The sequence below is a fragment of the Chiroxiphia lanceolata genome, chromosome Z (assembly GCF_009829145.1).
Source record: "Chiroxiphia lanceolata isolate bChiLan1 chromosome Z, bChiLan1.pri, whole genome shotgun sequence".
In the NCBI taxonomy this organism is placed as follows: Eukaryota; Metazoa; Chordata; class Aves; order Passeriformes; family Pipridae; genus Chiroxiphia; species Chiroxiphia lanceolata.
Window position 1 is genome coordinate 60,386,634 of NC_045671.1, and position 18,524 is coordinate 60,405,157.

Below are 18,524 nucleotides of genomic sequence, written 5' to 3' on the forward strand. Positions count from 1 at the left end.
TATAGCAGCATCATGGAGTGGAGACAGGCAGGGAGCAGGAATGCAATGTCTGCCATGTCTCAATCACCATTCCCCACCTTTCCTCTGGGGCCCCTTTGCCCACTGGGTCTGGGTGGTTGTGCCTGCCTCTCTTGGTAGCTGGTTCTCCCCTCTGGTGTGAACATTTCAGTGGGACCTTAGGGTTGCCTTAATCAAGGAGTAGAAGGTACTTGAGTTGCTGGGACCAGTTTTTCTGTCACAGTTGTATATAGGCACCTTGTATCCACCTCATCTCTGGTGGGAGATGAGAAATTTTTCTGGGACGCAGAAAAAGAGACGATAGTAAGTTTTCCTCCTGTTTGAGTTACCTCACAAACACACCACTAGCCAGGTGCAAACACAAGGCAGATCATACACACAACTACATACATTATATTAGTAGATGCTCTTCTCTGCAGATGTATTTAGACACAATTTTTCATCTAAACAAATACTTGGAATTTAAGAAAACCAAATGGAGCCCGGGGGCAAATGCATCATGCTGTACCTCAGCATATATCCCACATCAAGCCATTCTTTGAAAAGAGGCATGCCCACCTTGAGTGTTGGCCTTGTGGGCATGCACCACCATCAGCTCCGTGCAAGATGAGAGTGATTTATACAGTACCACTCAGATTTGGTGAGACCACAAGTAAGTGTAACTCTTCCAGCCTTAACGCAGCCTTTACGGTCGCAGCGTCTGAGCAGAGGTGGTGTGCCTGAGCACCTCCAGGTACCTGACAGTCGTCCCACGCTGCTGCAGGGTGAGAGGTTTTCACGGGCACCCTCAGACGCGTGAGCGGGTGGGCGGGCGGAGCATCTGTCGCAGCACGACGGCCCTCCCCCGGAGAGCAGCGGGGGCAAGGGCTGCGCTGCAGGGGCGAGGGGACCGGAGGGGCGGCGTGATCCCGCGGCACGGCTGCGGGGCCATGGAGGTGGCAGCGGACAGCAGCCGGTTCTCCTACATCTTGGAACTGCTGAAGCGGGACAGGGTAAGGACGGAGCGTGGTTCGGCACCCCCGGGACAGCGCGCGGGGAAGAGAGCGCAGCCCGAGGGGAGAGCGGGTTCCCTCCTGAAATGTTTTTTTTTGGGGGGCTTTTTGGAGGGAGGCTGAGGGGATGAATGACCCGTCTTTAGAGCTAATGTACTTCGGAGGCTCGACTTACATTTGCCACGTGCTTCCGAAGCTGTGGGGTAAAAAATTTAAAAGAAAAAAATTAAATTTCAATGCGAAGTGTCCCTCAGCACAGCACAGTTGGGCATCCGGCGCCTTAATAGCCCTGTCCCTGCTCCGTGTGCGGCGGTCTGCCAGCTCAGGGATGTGGGGTGCGTCGGCCGGTGCACCCCTGTCCCTGCGGGATTCTGCTGTGAGCAACTGCCTGCGAGCAACGCTGAAGTGTCTCTCTGAGGAACTGATTCAGAGTTGGGAAGTGTTTTGAGGGAGACTTGTACGTGTCTTTTGTTGAAAAAAGGAGGGAATCCAACTTTTTCTACTTGTGAACTGCTGGTATATATGAAAACCCGGGAACCCCAAAGACTCTGCCACAGTGGATTTCAAAACACTGAAGCAGTCACAATATTTCTAAACTTAAAAACAAGTGTAGCAAACAATGGTGCTATTGAAAAGATTGTTTCAAATGCATCCCGGTGGCTTTCTAGCATATCTCCAAAGGCTGCCTTTACAGCCTGTTCTTTGTGCACATCTTTCTCCTCCTCCCTTTTCTCCCTCCCTCTTCTAAAAGTTCTGGATGAACCTTTAGAGCAGGTGAATGAAGCGCTTCCTGCATAATTTTCTTCTCCTTGCCCAGGAGTAACCACGCCTGTGGTATTAAAGGAAAATTCAGATGAACAAGTCTTGTTACTGTTCATTTTACATAATAAACAAAATCATAAAGGGTTTCAGGCCAGAAACTACCTTAGCCTGTAATGGCGTGCCATGTGTGTCCCTTTTCCCACAGTTAAACAGTTTGTGCTTTAATCAGACACCCTCTGGAAAAGCATATGGCTCGGTAGACAGCAGTTAGCACAGTAATATGAAATATGCAAGTTAATCACAAACAGTGCTGTTGTTTATACATGAACAAAAATATTGCCAAATCCCATCATCACAGACACTTGATGTACTCGAAGAAAAGAGGAGCAGTATCAGCTCTGTGACCTTCACAGACTTTCCATAGTGGCGGTCACTGCTTGACCCTCTCCAATGCCGAGCTCTGAGACCTCTTGCTCTCCACATTTGCCTTTTGCATTTTTTTCCCTTCATACCAGGGTTTTAGGTTACCTCCACTTTGTAATTTATTGATGTTAACCAGCAGCTTGGAGGTGTTCTGTTGGGATAATTAAACTGCTTTCTCAGATTACATAAATCATGCCTACAAAAGGACTCTTCTGTATGGTAAACTATATTTGCTTGAGGCCAGGGTATCATTGCTTAGAAGTTCCAGAACTCCAGTTTTCCCTTTCTCATTCCCCTACATCAATAAAATTTTTACCATAAAGCCTGGAAGCATTAACGTGCTCTGAGTTAACTGCTAAGCATCTTGTCTTTCACCGAACAAAGAACTATCAGAACAACAGGATCAATAAAGAATACTTTACACTTGCACACTCAGCTCTCCATACGTAGGGTCCCGATGGGTCCCAACAGGTATGATGCATCAGCTCTTAGACTCTGGGCGTGTGACATCTTTTGGCAAGCATGCTGTTTTTCCACTTAGCTTGCAGCCTGTGTCAGGCCTCTCAAACAGGGCAAATCATTATATACCACTTTTCCCCGGGGAATGTCACTTCAAAAACCTATTGTCTCTATTAATGATCTATACTAATTATTCCTCTGTGAGTCTCTTTCACATACACAACTTGCATGCTTAACCTAGAACAGAAAGGTTCATGTAGTACTTTTAGTCCCAGTAAAACAGTCCTTGTGTAATCCATATATCCACAACATCTGTTATATATCCACAATGTCTGAGATATTCTGGGCCTCCAAGGCACCTGTCACAAATGTCACAGAAGCATCTGAGAACTCAAAAATACCCCTGTGAGATAGATTAACAACTAACTGCATTTTGTGTCGGAGGCACTGGGGCAGAAGGACCTTTTTTCAGGACTCTGAAGTATCAGCTCAAACAACAGCAAGGATGAACACTCAACCATCTCAAAATGATGTAATATTCCAGACACAGTCTTAGGCTTCTTCCAACCCCCCATCTTCCCTGTCCCACCCCCAACTTCCTCCCTGTAAATTGACTTTTGTAGTAGTCAAAACATACAGATAGCCCTCCCCCGCCCCCCCAATTATTCACCCAAACTCCATTTCAAACTCTTTTACTTGCATAGATGTATGGTTTGGGTTTTTTTAATGCATCTGATTCTCTCATAATATTAACTTCAAATAATTTTTAGGTGCTGTAAAGAAATATTCATGTCTGATGGGGTAAATGACACCAATGCTTGCTATCTGTTTTGCAAAACCATTTTCTGGTATTTTTCTGTAACTTAATAAAATCAATAAGGTGATATGTGTGAGTTTCAAAGGTAGACTAATGACACTGACACTATCCTTGTGCACTAGTTGTTGATTTCTTGCCCTATTTTAAAATTTTTTTCCCTCACTTGTTTGCTTTGTTTTACCATCTATTCCTACCCTCCACATTTTTTGCAGAAACTGACAATTTGTGGTTCGGGAGGAACAGCTTTAAAACAATTCTCCAGGAAAAGCATGTAGAGAGACAGACACTACTAGAAACAAGCCCTAAACCCCACATGATGTGAACAAGAGAAATATATAAAGATAATTTTAAGAACATTTGAAATTCTGCATGCTCTCCTCCTGGAACCAGCAGGTGACACTGATTTCTGTCCCTTTCTTCAGCCTGGTTCACATAAAGACTGATGGAAAATTCTCTTGTGATAGCATTTCAGCTTTTGTCAGGGTGAAATTAAGGGATAGAGCATATAGGGGTCCAAATCCAAACCACATGAGAAGCTGGAGAAGGGAAATACAGCATAATTTAGTAGTGGGGGCTGGCAGGTTGCTCTGGGCTGCCTGACTCAGCAGAACTGGAGATCTGTTCCTCATGCTGAAGAAGATAAGGCTTTACGTATTTCTTGCTTATGTGTAGAAAAGCACTTCTTTGGGGTTTGGGTGCCTATAAGGAGGACCTCACCTTTAAGAGTGAATTATTTAATTTACAGAGTATTGATTTACAGCATGCCAGACTGTGTATATACTGTGAAAGGTATTTGCACAAAAAGACGACTTTGGTGAAAGAGCACGTAAAGATAACTTGGAGTTCAATTTCAAGTAACAATATTAAGTTAGATACCGCAGAGGGATCTGAGTTTGAAACCCAGCAGTCAAGAGCAATCGGAATCCAATTTGCCTGTCTTCACAGCTTTTAATCACAGTTACTTATCTGAGTTAGTCAGCCTGTGTGACAAAGGTGTGTTTCCACATCTTAGACATGTCCTCATCATTCCCGTAGCTGGGTCCCTGAAGCATGTACAAATGCATGGGATATGACATGGCAAGGGAGAGCTGACAACCCTGTCCTCTGTGACAGGGGTATCTACAATCTGAAGTGAAGGAGAGAAGGCTCCCCATGTGCTCCATGTATACTGTCCTTATTTTTCATGTAATACCTTTATGGTGTCAGAAATGTAGTCTGTGACTGGTCTTCCTGTAAATTTGATTTGATTATTTTTTTTTAAATGTAAATGTTTTATATTCTAAATCCTTTTGAGAGTAACCTTTACACTTCCTTTCTACTTAACAGTAGTCATTTCTTCACAGGTATGACTCTCTCCTAATTCAGAGCTGGAAGTTATTTTGATTTGAATATCATGTATTTTTGTAAAGCTTTTTCATTATAATTTTTTCATTTGCTTGGCAAGTGATTACAATGCGTGAAGGGAAAGAGCAGAGTCCTCTGTGTGGACTGCTGCTTGTAGCTGCTCCTTGGGTCTCCCACAAGTACTGCTTTCCAGGTGTCCTGGACATGAAGCAGAGTACTGTACATATGGCAGTAAGTGAAAAAGTAAAGATATTCTGAGCCAACTTAGCATACTTTGAGATGTTCTCGTTACAAATCCTACCTAAAGCTGATTGCAGCCCTAATATTCTGACAGTTCGATGAGCATAGTCTTTACTGACTCAGTGCCCTGTGCATAGCAGTGTCATGTGGGACCTTCAAAAGTTGTTCAGTTCAGCTGATCAGGTTATGGGATCTGTTAGGAATCCCATCCAAACTTGAGGCTTATGGGCTTGTAGGACACCTTTGCAGAGAAGATAAACAATCCTGAATCAAAGGGGTAGGGACTGATACTTTTGTTTTACAACAAGAAATTCTCAAGTCATGATAACTTTAAAACACCCGAGGTCTATATATCTTTGCTGGCTGTTCAGGGTCATACGGTTGAAGGGTAACCATTGCAAAGACAAAGTTAAGCCTGTATTTCTGAGCCAAAACAGGCACGTTTCTCTCAGGCAACATAAATTCCTGCCTTATTGCTGAGCTAAAAATAGATCTTGGGATGATTGGGAAAATCCTCTGGATAGGAGTCATCTTCATGAGGTTAGACTTTTCAGGACTAAGTAGAGAAGCAAATTGTATCACTGACAATTTACAGAGAGCGGGATGCAGGCTAAAACCCCTCTGCATCCATCCTGGAAGTAAATACTTACATTGCACAGAGAGAAAAGCGTCTGTGATTGATCCCCAAGTCAGTCATGTCAGCTCAGGAAAGAAAATCCACCTTCATCCTGCATATCTCTGCTGTGATGCATTGACTCTATTCTTCAGTCAGAGGAGTGCAGACCATCAGGAAACTGATTGAGTCTTGAGCCATGGTTGCAAAAGCAGCATGAAAATAAATATCTTGAAAAGCTTTGGTCTGAGGACCTGACTACTGAAGGCAGGGAAGGTGTTGGCAGAACCTCCCTGGTGCCTTGGGACAGGCTTGTGTTGCTTCACGCGGTAGGATTGCAACTGCACTGCTTAACAAGTATGGGATTTTTACAGCTTGTTGAAAACCAGTGCTGCGTCCTTCTTGAAATTATACTGATAGTTAATGGGAATGAGCACTTGGGAGATTGTTGCATAATAATTATAAAATTAATAACCACTTTTAATCTGAGAGAAGAGGGAAAATAAGATGGCAATCTCTACCCATTCCAGTTTCTATCTTCTGCTGTCTTGTGAATGCAAGGCACGCCATAATGCCTGGTCAGACCCTGCCTCCTGAAGGATGTGTTAGAACTATTTTGGCACTTCCCAGACATTATTCCATGAGTCCTTTGAGAGCAGAACAGATGTCCAATTGAAACGTGCCTTTAGCTGGAAGCAAAGCAGAAGAGTAGGTCCAAGCTCTGTGGCAATGTTGGTCTTCTGCAGAGGCAAAGGACAGGAGCTTTTTCTGACACTGATTTCTGCTCTTATCTTTTTAATGTATCAGTGATTCCTAACTGCTGTGTTTTCTTCTCAGTACCATAAAGCTAATGCAAATTTTGACAATGCAAATTTAGTAGTCCTAGGCTGGCAGAGGCTACTAAAAAGGTGTGAGTGCAGAAGGGGAAGTTTTGACCTTTGGAGGTCTTCAAGGACATTTTCACCCATGTAACATCTTAATGTGATGGAGGTGGTAATTACAATCCTGAATACCCTGAAGCCAGAGCAAACAGGCACACAAACAAGATAATACCTTAATGATCTATTAAGGGATTGAAAAAAGAATCACTCACAAGTCCTGCCATTAACAGTAGCTGGCACTGTAGCCCACGTGAAGGCTGTGGGAGGACAGGAGGAAAATGTGTGCTCCAGGTTTGCCCACACCAGTAACACCCACCTGCGCTGGCACTTCCACCTCTGAAATGAAAGCAAAATGATTTGCCTTGCTCTGCCACCTAAGACAAAATTTCTTCCTACTGTTTCAAAGGCAGCCAAGGGGTCTTTGTTCTAATCTGCAGCTGATTGTTTATCTGGTCCCAAATCAATGATATCCAGTGTCAGCAATGGGTAGTGTGCTATTGTAGAAAAGGGCTTATAAAGACCTGCAACCTTAAAGCCTGCCTGTAGCATCATTTGGGGAGAGTAGAGGTGGTTAAAGAATAGTAAATAATATAAAGATAATGATTCGGAGGCTTGCAAATCATTAGTCAAAATGTAGTTGGAAGGCTGACAACCCATGGCCTTACCAACCCGTTCTCCCCCCTTCTCAGTTAAGTGACATGTTTCAATTTGAATATGCATACTGTCCATTTACTGGTACTATCAGAACAGTTTCAAGCACAGTACTCTCTATTTTTATGAGGGTGGTTTCTAAAGTAAATGTGAAACATTGTAAGTCTTCTGTAGAAAGTTCTTCTTTGTAGTACTGAACATGCAAAAAATCACCCACCTTCATGATTTCTGAGTGGAATTTTCCCTTTGAATTTCATGTCCAGGCCACCAAAAACCAGGTGTAAATAATACCCAAGTAAGACATTTCAAGCATGTTTGTTTTATTGACTCATAGGAAGGGTAATTTTGAGGGAAAATGAACTTATCCTGATGTTTGTTTTTTAAATAGGCAAGTAGGTCAAGTTTAGAGTTTGTCAAACTGACAGCGTTTCATCATTCACACAGCTCAGGCTTCATCTGTTTTAATTAACTAAACCTCCTTCCATTGTGTAATGCACATAGAGTGTATGCTTTCATTCCAAGTTTCCTTTTTTTTTATCCCTTAGCTTAATGCTATATTAACTATTGCATCTGCAATGGTGGTGTCCACACCCTTCCCAAAACCCAGAGATGTTGGAGATTTAAAAGTATTTTTGTTTGTTCTGGCAGATGGTGAAAAGGGTATTTACTATCCCTTTTCCAATGGAAATACACTGTAAGTGGAGAGTAGGGGATGCTGACAGTCATAACCACTTCCCCACCCCTTTTTCATCCTGGCTGCCACAAAAGCTGCCTGGTGTGTGCCTCCTGCACCCTTAAAGCGTACGGTCCAGCTGCCTTTCCCACACCGCATGTAAGGTGGTGGTGTTCCTCCCAGAGAAAGCCATACACCTTTCTAACATGGATAGACTGTGAAGAGCTGCCTCTGAGAAACTGCCATGAGCAAGTTTATGGCTAAAAATCAATGACCAGGCCAGCAAAGGGCATCTTGTGGCTGGGGTCTACTGCAGCCTGCATGATCAGGGGGAGCCTGTTGGTGAGGACCTTTTGCTTCGGTTCAGTTACATTGTGCTCACGGACTCTCGTCCTGTTGGGGGGTTTCAACCACCCAGATGTCTGCTGGGAAAGCAATACAGCTGGCTGTAAGCAGTCCAGGAGATTCCTGGAGTGCATTGAGGACAAGTTCCTGGTGCAAATATTAGAAAAAGCAGCCAGAGGAGAAGGGTTACTGAACCTGGTGATCACCAGTGCAGCTCAGCTCATTAAAAAGGTTAAGATATGAGGCAGCCTGGGCAGTGGACTATTTGGCGGATAAGAAATTGGCTGGATGGATGCAGCCAGAGAGTTGTGGTCAATGGCTTTATGTCCAGGTGGGGGCCAGCGACAAGTGGTGTCCCTCAGGGCTCTGTCTTGGGATCAGTGCTCTTCAATATCTTTATATTGAAGAGATCGACAGCGAGATCGAGCACAGTCTCAGCAAGTTTGCAGATGACATGAAGCTGAGTCATGCAGTTGACACAAAAGAAGGAGGGGATGCCATCCATGGGGACCTGGACAAACTGGATAAATGGGCCCAGGAGAATCTCATGAAGTTCAACAAGTCGAAGTGCAAACAGGGAAAAGAAGTCATTGAGAGCAGCCCTGTGGAAAAGTTCTTGTGAATGAAAAGTTGGACATGAGCCAACATTGTGTGCGCTGACAGCCCAGAAAGCCAATTATCCTGGGCTGCATCAAAACAGCAGGGTGAGGGAGCCGATTATTCCCCGCTGCTCTGCTTTAATGAGACCCCATATGGAGTACTGTGTCCAGCTCTGGGGTCCTCAGCACAAGAAGATGTGGACCTGTTGGAAGAAGTCCAAAGAAAGGTCACAAAAATGATGAGGGGGCTGGAGCACCTCTCCTGTGAAGACAGGATGAGAGAGCTGGGACTGCGCAGGACAGAAAAGAGAAGGCTCAGTGGTAACCTCACTGTGGCCTTTCAGTACTTAGGCAGCTTATAAAAAAGAGGGAGAGTGAGTTTTTTAAGTGTGCAGAGAGTGTAAAAAGGGTAATGACTTCAAAATTAAAGATAACAAGTTTAGATTTGATACTAGGAAGAAATTCTTCAGTATGAGGGTGGTGAGGCACTGGCATAGGTTGTGCAGAGAAGCTGTAGACACCCCCTCCCTAGAAGTGTTCAGGGCCAGGTTGAATGGGGGGCTGAGTGGAAGTCTCTCATCCTGATCATCTCACTCCAACCCTCTGCTATGGGCAGGGACAACTGCCCATAGCAGAGGGTTGGAGTGAGATGATCAGGACGAGAGGACACGGTCTTAAGCTGTACTACGGAAGGATTAGGTTGGACATTAGGAAGAATTTCTTCACAGAAGGGGTGATTAGACATTGGAATGGGCTGCCCAGGGAGATGGCAGAGTCACCGTCCCTGGAGATGTTTAATAAAAGACTAGGTATGTCACTTTGTGCCATGTTCTGGCTGACATAGTGTTCACTCATAGGTTGGAGTCGATGATCTCAGAGGTCTTTTCCAAACTAATTGATTCTGTGCTCTTTAAGGTCCCTTGCAACCGAAAGCGTTCTACGATTCAGTGATTCCTTGACACGGGCACCAAGGGAGGCTATCAATGGCAGGGGCTGAGCGGGAGAGCACTCGATACTCCTGGCCGCCGGGACGGGCGGCATTTCCGGTGCCGCTCGGCGAAAGACAAGAACCAAAACAATAGCCACGAAATCGGCGGCTCCCGCGGGGACCGGAGCGACGGGAGCGGCTGGACAGCTCCGCTCTGCGGCGGCTGCCGCGGGCGCGGCCGCCCCGCCCCGCCCGCGCTGCCCCGCGCCCGAGCCGCGCCCGCTCCTCGCTCGCCATTTTGCGCCGGGCGCCGCCGTGGGCGCTCCCCGTCCGCGTCCCGGCCGCCCGCCCGGGCTGACGGAGCCCGCCGGAGCCGGCGGCGGAGGCACCGGAATGGAGGGCGATCGTCCGGAGAGCGCGGTGAGCTCGGGGGGAACCGGCGGAGCGCGGCCGCCGGCGCGGGGTGCGTCGTCCCTCCGCTTGAGGTGCGGGGGGCTGGAGGTTGTCTGTCTGTCCGTCTGTCCGTCCTCATGGGTGTGCGCCGACAGCTCCGTGCCCGCCCAGCTGGGAGCGGCGCCGGCGGCAGCCCCGCGGAGCTGGGACGGCGCGCAGGGCTCGCTCGGAGCCCTTCCGACGGGGCGCGGGGGAAGCGGTCCCGGGGGAAGCGGTCCCGGGGGAAGCGGTCCCGCAGGGAGCCCGGGCGGAGCGGCGGCGGCCCTGGCGCGGGGAGCGGCGCTGGGCTGGGCTGGCGGTGCCTGCGCCCGCCGACACCTGATGCTTAGCGGGGCGCGGGGCCAAGGGGAACCGTGGGGGCCACGGAATTGCTGAAGAGCTGCACCGATCCACGGGCGGATCTTTGTGCGGCAGATAAGGACGTAAATAAACTCATAAACAAATAAATAAATGATGTTCCGCACTCAGAACTATAGTCCTAATAGTTGCAGCCCTTAAATGTGAATTACACGTGAGGAAAGCCTGTTGTTTAACCAGTACTGAGTATCTGACACTTAGTATCATTTCTTTTTTTTTTTTCCCTTCCTGAAAAGCGAGCAAGCAAGCTAAACATATGGACTCCTATTGTTAAGAAGTATGGTTGCACTCATTCCACTAGGTCCTTGAGTGGAATTAAGACTACTCCCCTCCTTTCCTCCCCTGCAATGCAGACATGACCTAAAGATGAACTGAGTTTGCCTAGTGGCAGTGCTCACTTCAGTTGAAATGAACACTGTCAGTGCTTTCATAAATGTTAATTGAGATTTGTTTGCAGTTTTAGCCAGAGAAGTGCCTTAAACCAGATAAAACTGGGTGGATTTATTCTACAGAGATGGAATTTTGATGACAGAGCAGTGCCATAAATCTTAATGGCTCGTGTTTTCCTGCGCTTACACTTGTTTCTCCCTCTTTCTATCATGAAGGTTGCCATTAAGGGTATCGAAAGAGAGCTTATCTGCCCAGCATGCAAGGAGTTGTTTACCCATCCACTGATCCTTCCATGCCAGCACAATGTCTGTCACAAATGTGTGAAAGAAATACTTTTTGCATTCGAAGACTCTTTTGCTGATGGAGGCTCTGAATCCTCTAATCAGAGTAGCCCTCGAATCAGAATCTCTGCTTCTAGCATGGACAGAATTGACAGGATTAGTAGATCAGGTATGTAAGAATTTGTGCATGTTTTCCTAATTTTATTAGTATACTGACTTAAGATGACTGGTATCTGCATTGGTAAAATGGCTTCCCATTACTCCTGCTGCGGTTAGAGAGATGACTTAGGGATAGTGCAAGTCTTGTTCATTTTGTGTCAATAACAATGGGAATATTTTTAAAGACAATGCGCTCTGTTTCATATAGATTTGTCTTTGTGGCATCCTGTAAATCTTTATAACCATTGTGTTTGTTTTTTCTGTAATTCAGTTACACTGAAATGCAATAGCATCATGTTCAGTAGCGTAGAGATGTAGATTGCCTGTCAGTAGCACGGTTGAGGTGGTTCTCTTTTGTTTCAGCCAGTCTCAGTGCGGTAGTTCTGACTTCCTTCTGAGCTTGTAGAGAGACTTTGCAAGTTATAGTTTTGTTCTGCTGATATGATTTGAAGCTGGCTCCCTGCCAAGTCCCCAAACCTTACCACAAGAAGTCCCCCTTCCCCCCCAAACCTCAGGGAGAAGAGGGAAAAAACAACCAAGAAAACCGAAAAGAGAGAGAAACAGCTAAAGCAATATATATAAATATATTTACACTTATGTTACAGTTATATACAATTGAAATATATATATATATAATTTCACAAGGGAAAGGGAAGGGGGAAGGGAAAAGGAACAAAACCAAAATAAAATATATATATATCCTGATTAGTAGCCCAATATCTAGCAACTAAAGGAATTGGCTAAAAAACTATCTTACTACTCTCCTTGGGACAATGGAGAGTCATGCTGGAACGATCACCGGCAACCTCCGCCTCCCAAGGACGACAAGGCCTTACCAGGCCTCGCTCCCCAACCTGGCAGACTCAACAGCAGGGAACCTGCACCTCCAAGCCGCCGGAAGGAAAGAGAGCGAAGGCCTCTCTTCCTTTCTTCTTACAGTCTGGCTTACGTAAAAATCGTAGGGAATACTGGGTAAATCTGGACCCTTCCTTGGCTACAAACTGGTCACCAAGGAAGGCCTAGACCAAACTGCCCACATCTGCCCACTTCATTATGCTTACAATAAATATTTTCCCATTGATTATGATTACTGCACAGTTGCAGATTTGGAGGACAGATCTCTTTCAGTGTGGTCTGCTCAAAGCTTTAAAGAGCACTTAGCTATAGGACTCCTCATGCTCTTTGTGGTATCATATTAGAAAGATTCTTACAGCTGTCCACGTAATTCACAGATGACTTGATCTTTTCTTACAGAGACACATCGAAAATGCTTTGTGCATGCTGTACTTCTTGAAAGAATCCTCATCTTGGCTTTTAGGCTTTCTTCCGACGTAATTATCCATTTAAAACCACACTCCCTGGTGCTTTGGAAGAGTCACCAACAAGGCAAACTCTAAAGCTCTGTCTTGCATTTCCTGTTACTAAAGTATCAGCGGAGAGGCATGGACAGATTACTCAGAGACCAATTTGATCGGCAAAATGTCCAATTTATTATTTAAATGAGTTAACTTTTATACAGTTTAGTTTGTTCTGGGTACATGCTCACAAGAAGGTGATTGGATAGCTCAGTCTTTGCACGTGTCTCATGCTTTCAGTTTATTGGACCTAGTGCTCTGTCCACATGGCCTGAAATCATACTTGGCGTGCAAAGTCCCTTCTATTGATCTGCCTTTAGGGGTTTTCCCGAGATCTGCAGGTGTCTCATTATCTCCAGTTTCTCAAGGCTTTCTTACTATAAACATACTATTTTCACATACCTTATAATTATAAACACACAGCTAACAAGTATAAACATTGCATATTTTCACACAGCTTATAAGTATAAACATTACACCTCTTGCGACTTCTAAAGTCATGTCAAGCAAGGCCTACAAAATGCAGGAAAAATTGTTCAGAGAAATCTCTCTGCTCCGACCACACTAAAGTTCATCCTCCCCAGTATTCACAGTTCAAATGTGCAATTTCACCCGCTTCTTTTAAACAATTAATGAGTTGTTAGTACTGGTACTCCTTCAAATCAGTTTGATAAGCAAAAAGCCAGTTCTTGGTATTCCCCCCTGCCACTTTCAGACTGCCCTGAGATACATGCACACAAGTTGTTGCAGGAGTTGTAATCTTTAAATCCGCAGTAGTCTGCCACCGTCCCAGCAAACTGATGGGAAGATATCTCCTCATCTGACCTGCTACTAGAGGGGTGATTGCTTTCCAGAAGAGTTGTTGGATGAGTAGCAAGAGAGGGTTGAGACTTGGACATAATGGGCTTGCCCCCAAAGAGCGTTGGGCAGATGCACATCACAGGAAAATTATCATCTCAAACAGTTCAAATTTGCAAAATGAAAAGCATATGGAAATGGGAGCTTTAAAGAATACATTTGTAAATTCAGGTTATAGTATCTTCACTTCTAATGTTACAGGCATTATAGCGTCATTGCTGTATGGGGTGTGGGATTGCTCTCAGACCAGTTTGAGAGCAGTAATGGTGAACCAGCTTGCACTTTACGTCTGCACGTTTGTCATCTTGCGCCTGAGGTACTCATAATGTGCATTGCCTTGCTTAATTTGTTTTGTGATCCATAGGGGAATTTGTAATAGAATACCTCCATAGTAGAGAAAATGTTCTAGAAAACATCCAAAGTATGGTCTCACATGTATAACTTCTGATAGGCTTTTGCAGAGCATATCACTGTCAAGACATCAGTGTTGCATTTGAAAATGGATATACCATTTTCTCCCCACTGTGTGTTTTTTCTTTTTTATTTTTTTTTCCACTTAGGGAATCCCTGTTGTCTCCGTAAGGAATATACTCTATTTTTTAAATGGATTTGGCATTTAAATTCTTGAAATTCTAGGAGGAATGGTTCATGTTCTGTATTTGTTGTGCACACACAGCTTGCATTTACAAATATAGTTTATCTTAATGTAAAAAGGATGGAACTGGTAAAACTGTATTTTTCACACGGAGTGCGTGTGCTGCTTAATATCCAGTGTGTTGGTTTAAAAACACTCCTGTTTATATCATATTTAAAATAATTTTTAATTTAAAAAATCAAGTTGCATGTAAAATGAGGGATATTTCTTATTGCTAATTCATTTTCTGTAATGTTACTGTAATTACAATGTTAATGTAATTAAAGCATGTAATGTATTTGTGTTGACTCTTGTGCAGCACTGATGGGTAATGCAGAAACTGAATGTTTGAAATATCTCTCCCTGTGCCCCTCCCCCCAATCTCTTCTTTCTCCCTTTTCCTGTTCTGCTTAAATACTAGAGTTGTTTCATGTGCTAGGAAACTAAACATTCTTGCCTTTCAGCCCTGCAGAAGTTTAACAGCCACAGGAGAGAAAACAGTTGATGCTTTTCGTTTGAACCATTGTAAACCAATGGTATATCTTGTCTTTTGGTGTCTAAACAGCTCTCTGTTCATTGTTTGCAGCCTCACAGAGGAGGTCTTTTGGGTGGAGAGGTAGAATTGCTTCACTTCTTGTGTTGGCTACAGATAGTCTAGCATTTAGATTTCGAGTTAAATATTGTTGGTTAGCATATAGCTTTTTGTCAGTGGTCAAGTCGACAAAAAAGCTTTTTCAGTGAGCAAAGGTACAGCAAAGAAGTTCTATAAGGACGGCTTTTCATTCTGTGTAACATTGATTTAAAGGTCAACTGGACTGGAATTCAGTTAAGAGTTGCATTATATTTTTTCCTTCTGTGTGTATGTGACTGAATATACATTGATGGATGCAAAAATGCACACAAAACACGAGTAGTCACCACACCATCTCCCCCACCCCCCCACCCCCCTACTTTTTAATTTTCATGAGTTTACGTGCTCAAGTTTTAGTGAAACTGCTGTCTTACTGGTAGTGAAGTGTAATTATTAGGCTGATCTTCCTAACCTTTAAAGGTCATGTTTGGCCATCACTTTTAAATGGAAGGTATTACTAGTTCTTCATTGTATCCGAGCCTGCTCAATTTGATAAAGAAACAGACTGAAATTTACACCATGTTAATATGAGTAGCTAGTTCTGGATCTGAAAATTTTGCACAGCACATGAATATACAAGGGAAGCTAAACATTTTAAACTTCCAGAATTGTAACGTTTGGTGTGCTTAATGAATGAAACAGTTAGGTTGAAGGATAGCCAGTGTTTTGAGTATATCTCACTTCCAAAAGTCAGCTCGTCTGCGCAACTCAGCCACTGTGTGGACTTGTTAACATTAATACTGTTTTTTTTTTTTAATGTGATGCTCTGTCAAAAACAGGAAAAAAATCCCTCAACTCCATATTGCGACAGTATTTGCAGGCACATGAGCAATCCATAGGAATATGTTATCCTCCAAGAAAGATGTGAGCTAAACACAAATCTGAACTTCACTCTCAGTGGAGGACAAAGCAGCTAATCACAAGAGGAAGTTTAAAGTGCCTCAATTGAAGGCTGAAAGTGTCATAAAACAAAGATACCATATGATACCATCAGAGCTCTTGGAAAGCTATCGTTATCTGCTCTTTCTGCAGAAAGCACCCTTGTTTTGTGAAAAATTAAGGTATCCGAAAGTAACAGTTTAGAGCTACTGACTTCTCTCATGGTTTGTTGGGGTTTTTTTTGTTCCTCAAAGTTCATCCAAAAGCATTAACTGACTTGGGGGGGTGGTAATATACAGTTATATTATAAACCTCCCAACCTTTTAAGAGAATCCAGTTGACTTTTAAAATCTTATTTTTTTTTAAACTCTCACACATTTAATGTCCATGTCTTCCACAACCATAGAATTCTGGTAATACTGTTTACTTGGAAAACACAATTTTATCTTTAAGATGTCTTATCCCTTTGCTAACCATTCACTGCAGCTTGGACCTTTCAATTCCTTGGGAAGAGGACATTTGAACATTGCCTTTAAAAGACATACTTAAGATTGCTCTTTGACTTGAGTCTTTGGTCTTTGCAATCTATATGGTAATATTTGTGAGTTTGCAGTCTAAGCATGAGCATATGTTGTGATAATTTTTTTGTTACCGATTGAGCAACTTACTGCAAGTGGAGCAATCTGTTTACAAACCACAGTGGAAAATTTCTTGTGATGATTCCTAATATTTTACAAAAATGCATCACAAAATACATTTTTTTTTGTTGCAACCTGAATTGGCAAAGTGTAAAAGAGAATATGGGGAGGACCTAAGTTTCACTGAGCTCAAATCTGACATGTCTACAAGATCCAGGGGTTGTGCTGCTCTGTTCCATGTGGTTTTTTGTTTATTTGGTGTTTTTTTTTTTTGTGTATAAGTAGAATTTCGTTTTAGCAAATTGGGCACAAGACAGATAGGAAAGATAGTGCTCAAAGTAATTTATTACTTAATCAAGGCTTTTTTTTTAAAAAAAATATGAGTGTAGAAACCCTTTAAACAGAAAGCAGACTAATTCTTAAGGCATAATAATATTTTAAGACTTGCTAGGCAGAAAGAGAATGTTTCCTTTCTTTTGAGTATTAAAGTGCCAGAGCACTCCAAGGAGCTTAGCAAGTAAACTTTGGGGATTTAAAACAGGAACCCCCCCCCAATTTAGACCCTCAGAGTGCTATCAGTGAAAAGGGATGAGACATCTACACGTGCATGGGACTTCCCTGATACTGGATTGCTTTCCATAAGCAGTGTCACCAGTCTTTGCAGAGCATGGCTCATGATGGCAGTCTCATTTTGGTCCAGCATGGACAGAATAAAAGGTCTCCATAGAGATGAATATGAATTTCAGATTGTATTTTTAAACTTGACCACTGCACCATGTTTGTTTTTTTTTTCTTGTTATCTTGCTTAGTCATTGTTTGCTCTCTGCTATAGCATATGTACCACAACAATGTATGATTTTCTTAGTTTCAGCAAAAGTTTCAGATCCTTTTTTGTAGCTGTTCTCTGCATGACACTGCATGCAAAGTCATCTTTTTGTTTAGGCCATTGTAGAAGTCTGTGTAGAAGATCTCTCTCTGTGTTCCTGTGTGCACTGCTAGCTTGGAGCATACATTGGAAATACAGTTTGTGTTTCACTGCTGTTACTGTGCCTTGCATGCCTGTGTTGCTGTGTATGCCAATTTACAGGTACTGAAGGATGTGCAGTTTGGGTAATTAATTCACTTCAAGTAAGTACTGAAAAAAAAATAAAATTAGGAAAAAAATCTCAGCTTCCCTTAGCAAGACAGTTATACACCTGTGCCTCGTGTTACCCATCCTGTTACGTAATGCAGTCTAGTTGTTCTGCTCAGAACCTGCAGAAAGCACGAGACCAGCTGAGTTTGAGACTGTCGGTTAGTACACACTTACTTATGCTCTGGTTGTGGCTTCTTAGCTGACAATCATGCATAACTACCATGGGTCAAATTTCAAAGATACTTAAAGGAACTAATTCCTTATGGGAGTGTTGGTTTGGTGTTTTCTTGAAGAGACTGGAGAGGGCATGATAGGAATGGAGGTTTTGAATTGTTAGGTGAAACATCAGCAGGAGAACAGCACAAGGCAAGTGTCTTGGGTAACATCAAAGGACACTTCAGAAAGAAATAAAACATCAGCATTTCTAATGAGAAAATACTGACTAAATACAGTGGAGAACAAATTTCCCTTTCAGAAGAAGAACTTGTTTCAACACTAAGAATTCACCTTAAAGTCATACCTCCATTTACAAATTTGTTAGTGTCCTGGTTTCAGCTGGAATAGAGTTAATTATAACTGGACTGTAACAATAATAAAAAAAATTAGTAATGAGAGAGAGCAATAAAACCCAAGAGAAGCAAGTGATGCACAGTGCAATTGTTCATCCACTGACAGGTGCCCAGCGTGTTTCAGAGCAGCAATCCACCCCTCCTGGCTGAATCCCCCTAGTCTATATACTGGACACGACGTTCTATGGTACGGAATATCCCTTTGGCCAGTTCGGGTCAGCTGTCCTGGCTGTTTCCCCTCCTGGCTTCTTGTGCACCTGCTCACTGGTAGAGCATGATAAAATGAAAATTTCTTGATTAGGGCAAACTCTACTTAGCAACAGCTGAAATATCAGTGTGTTCGCAACGTTATTGTCATACTGAATCTGAAACACAGCACTGTACCATCTACTAAGAAGAAAGTTGTCTCTAACCCAGCTGAAACCAGAACAGTTAGTTAA

The 18,524-nt window shown here is 43.4% G+C and overlaps 1 protein-coding gene across 3 annotated transcripts in view; it reads left to right on the plus strand.

Moving 5' to 3' along the window:
* Positions 1-905: 905 nt before the first annotated feature.
* TRIM36 (tripartite motif containing 36) overlaps positions 906-18,524 on the plus strand; it is a 32,075-nt gene continuing 14,456 nt past the window's right edge. The window contains exons 1-2 of one of the 3 annotated variants that reach the window (XM_032676383.1): positions 906-1,010; positions 11,161-11,395. In XM_032676383.1, the coding sequence (XP_032532274.1) occupies positions 948-1,010; positions 11,161-11,395 (298 nt within the window). In that variant the 5' untranslated portion in view covers positions 906-947. Of the gene's footprint in view, positions 1,011-10,119; positions 10,166-11,160; positions 11,396-18,524 lie in introns of those variants that run through there. The other 2 variants (XM_032676384.1, XM_032676385.1) reach the window with 2 other exon arrangements.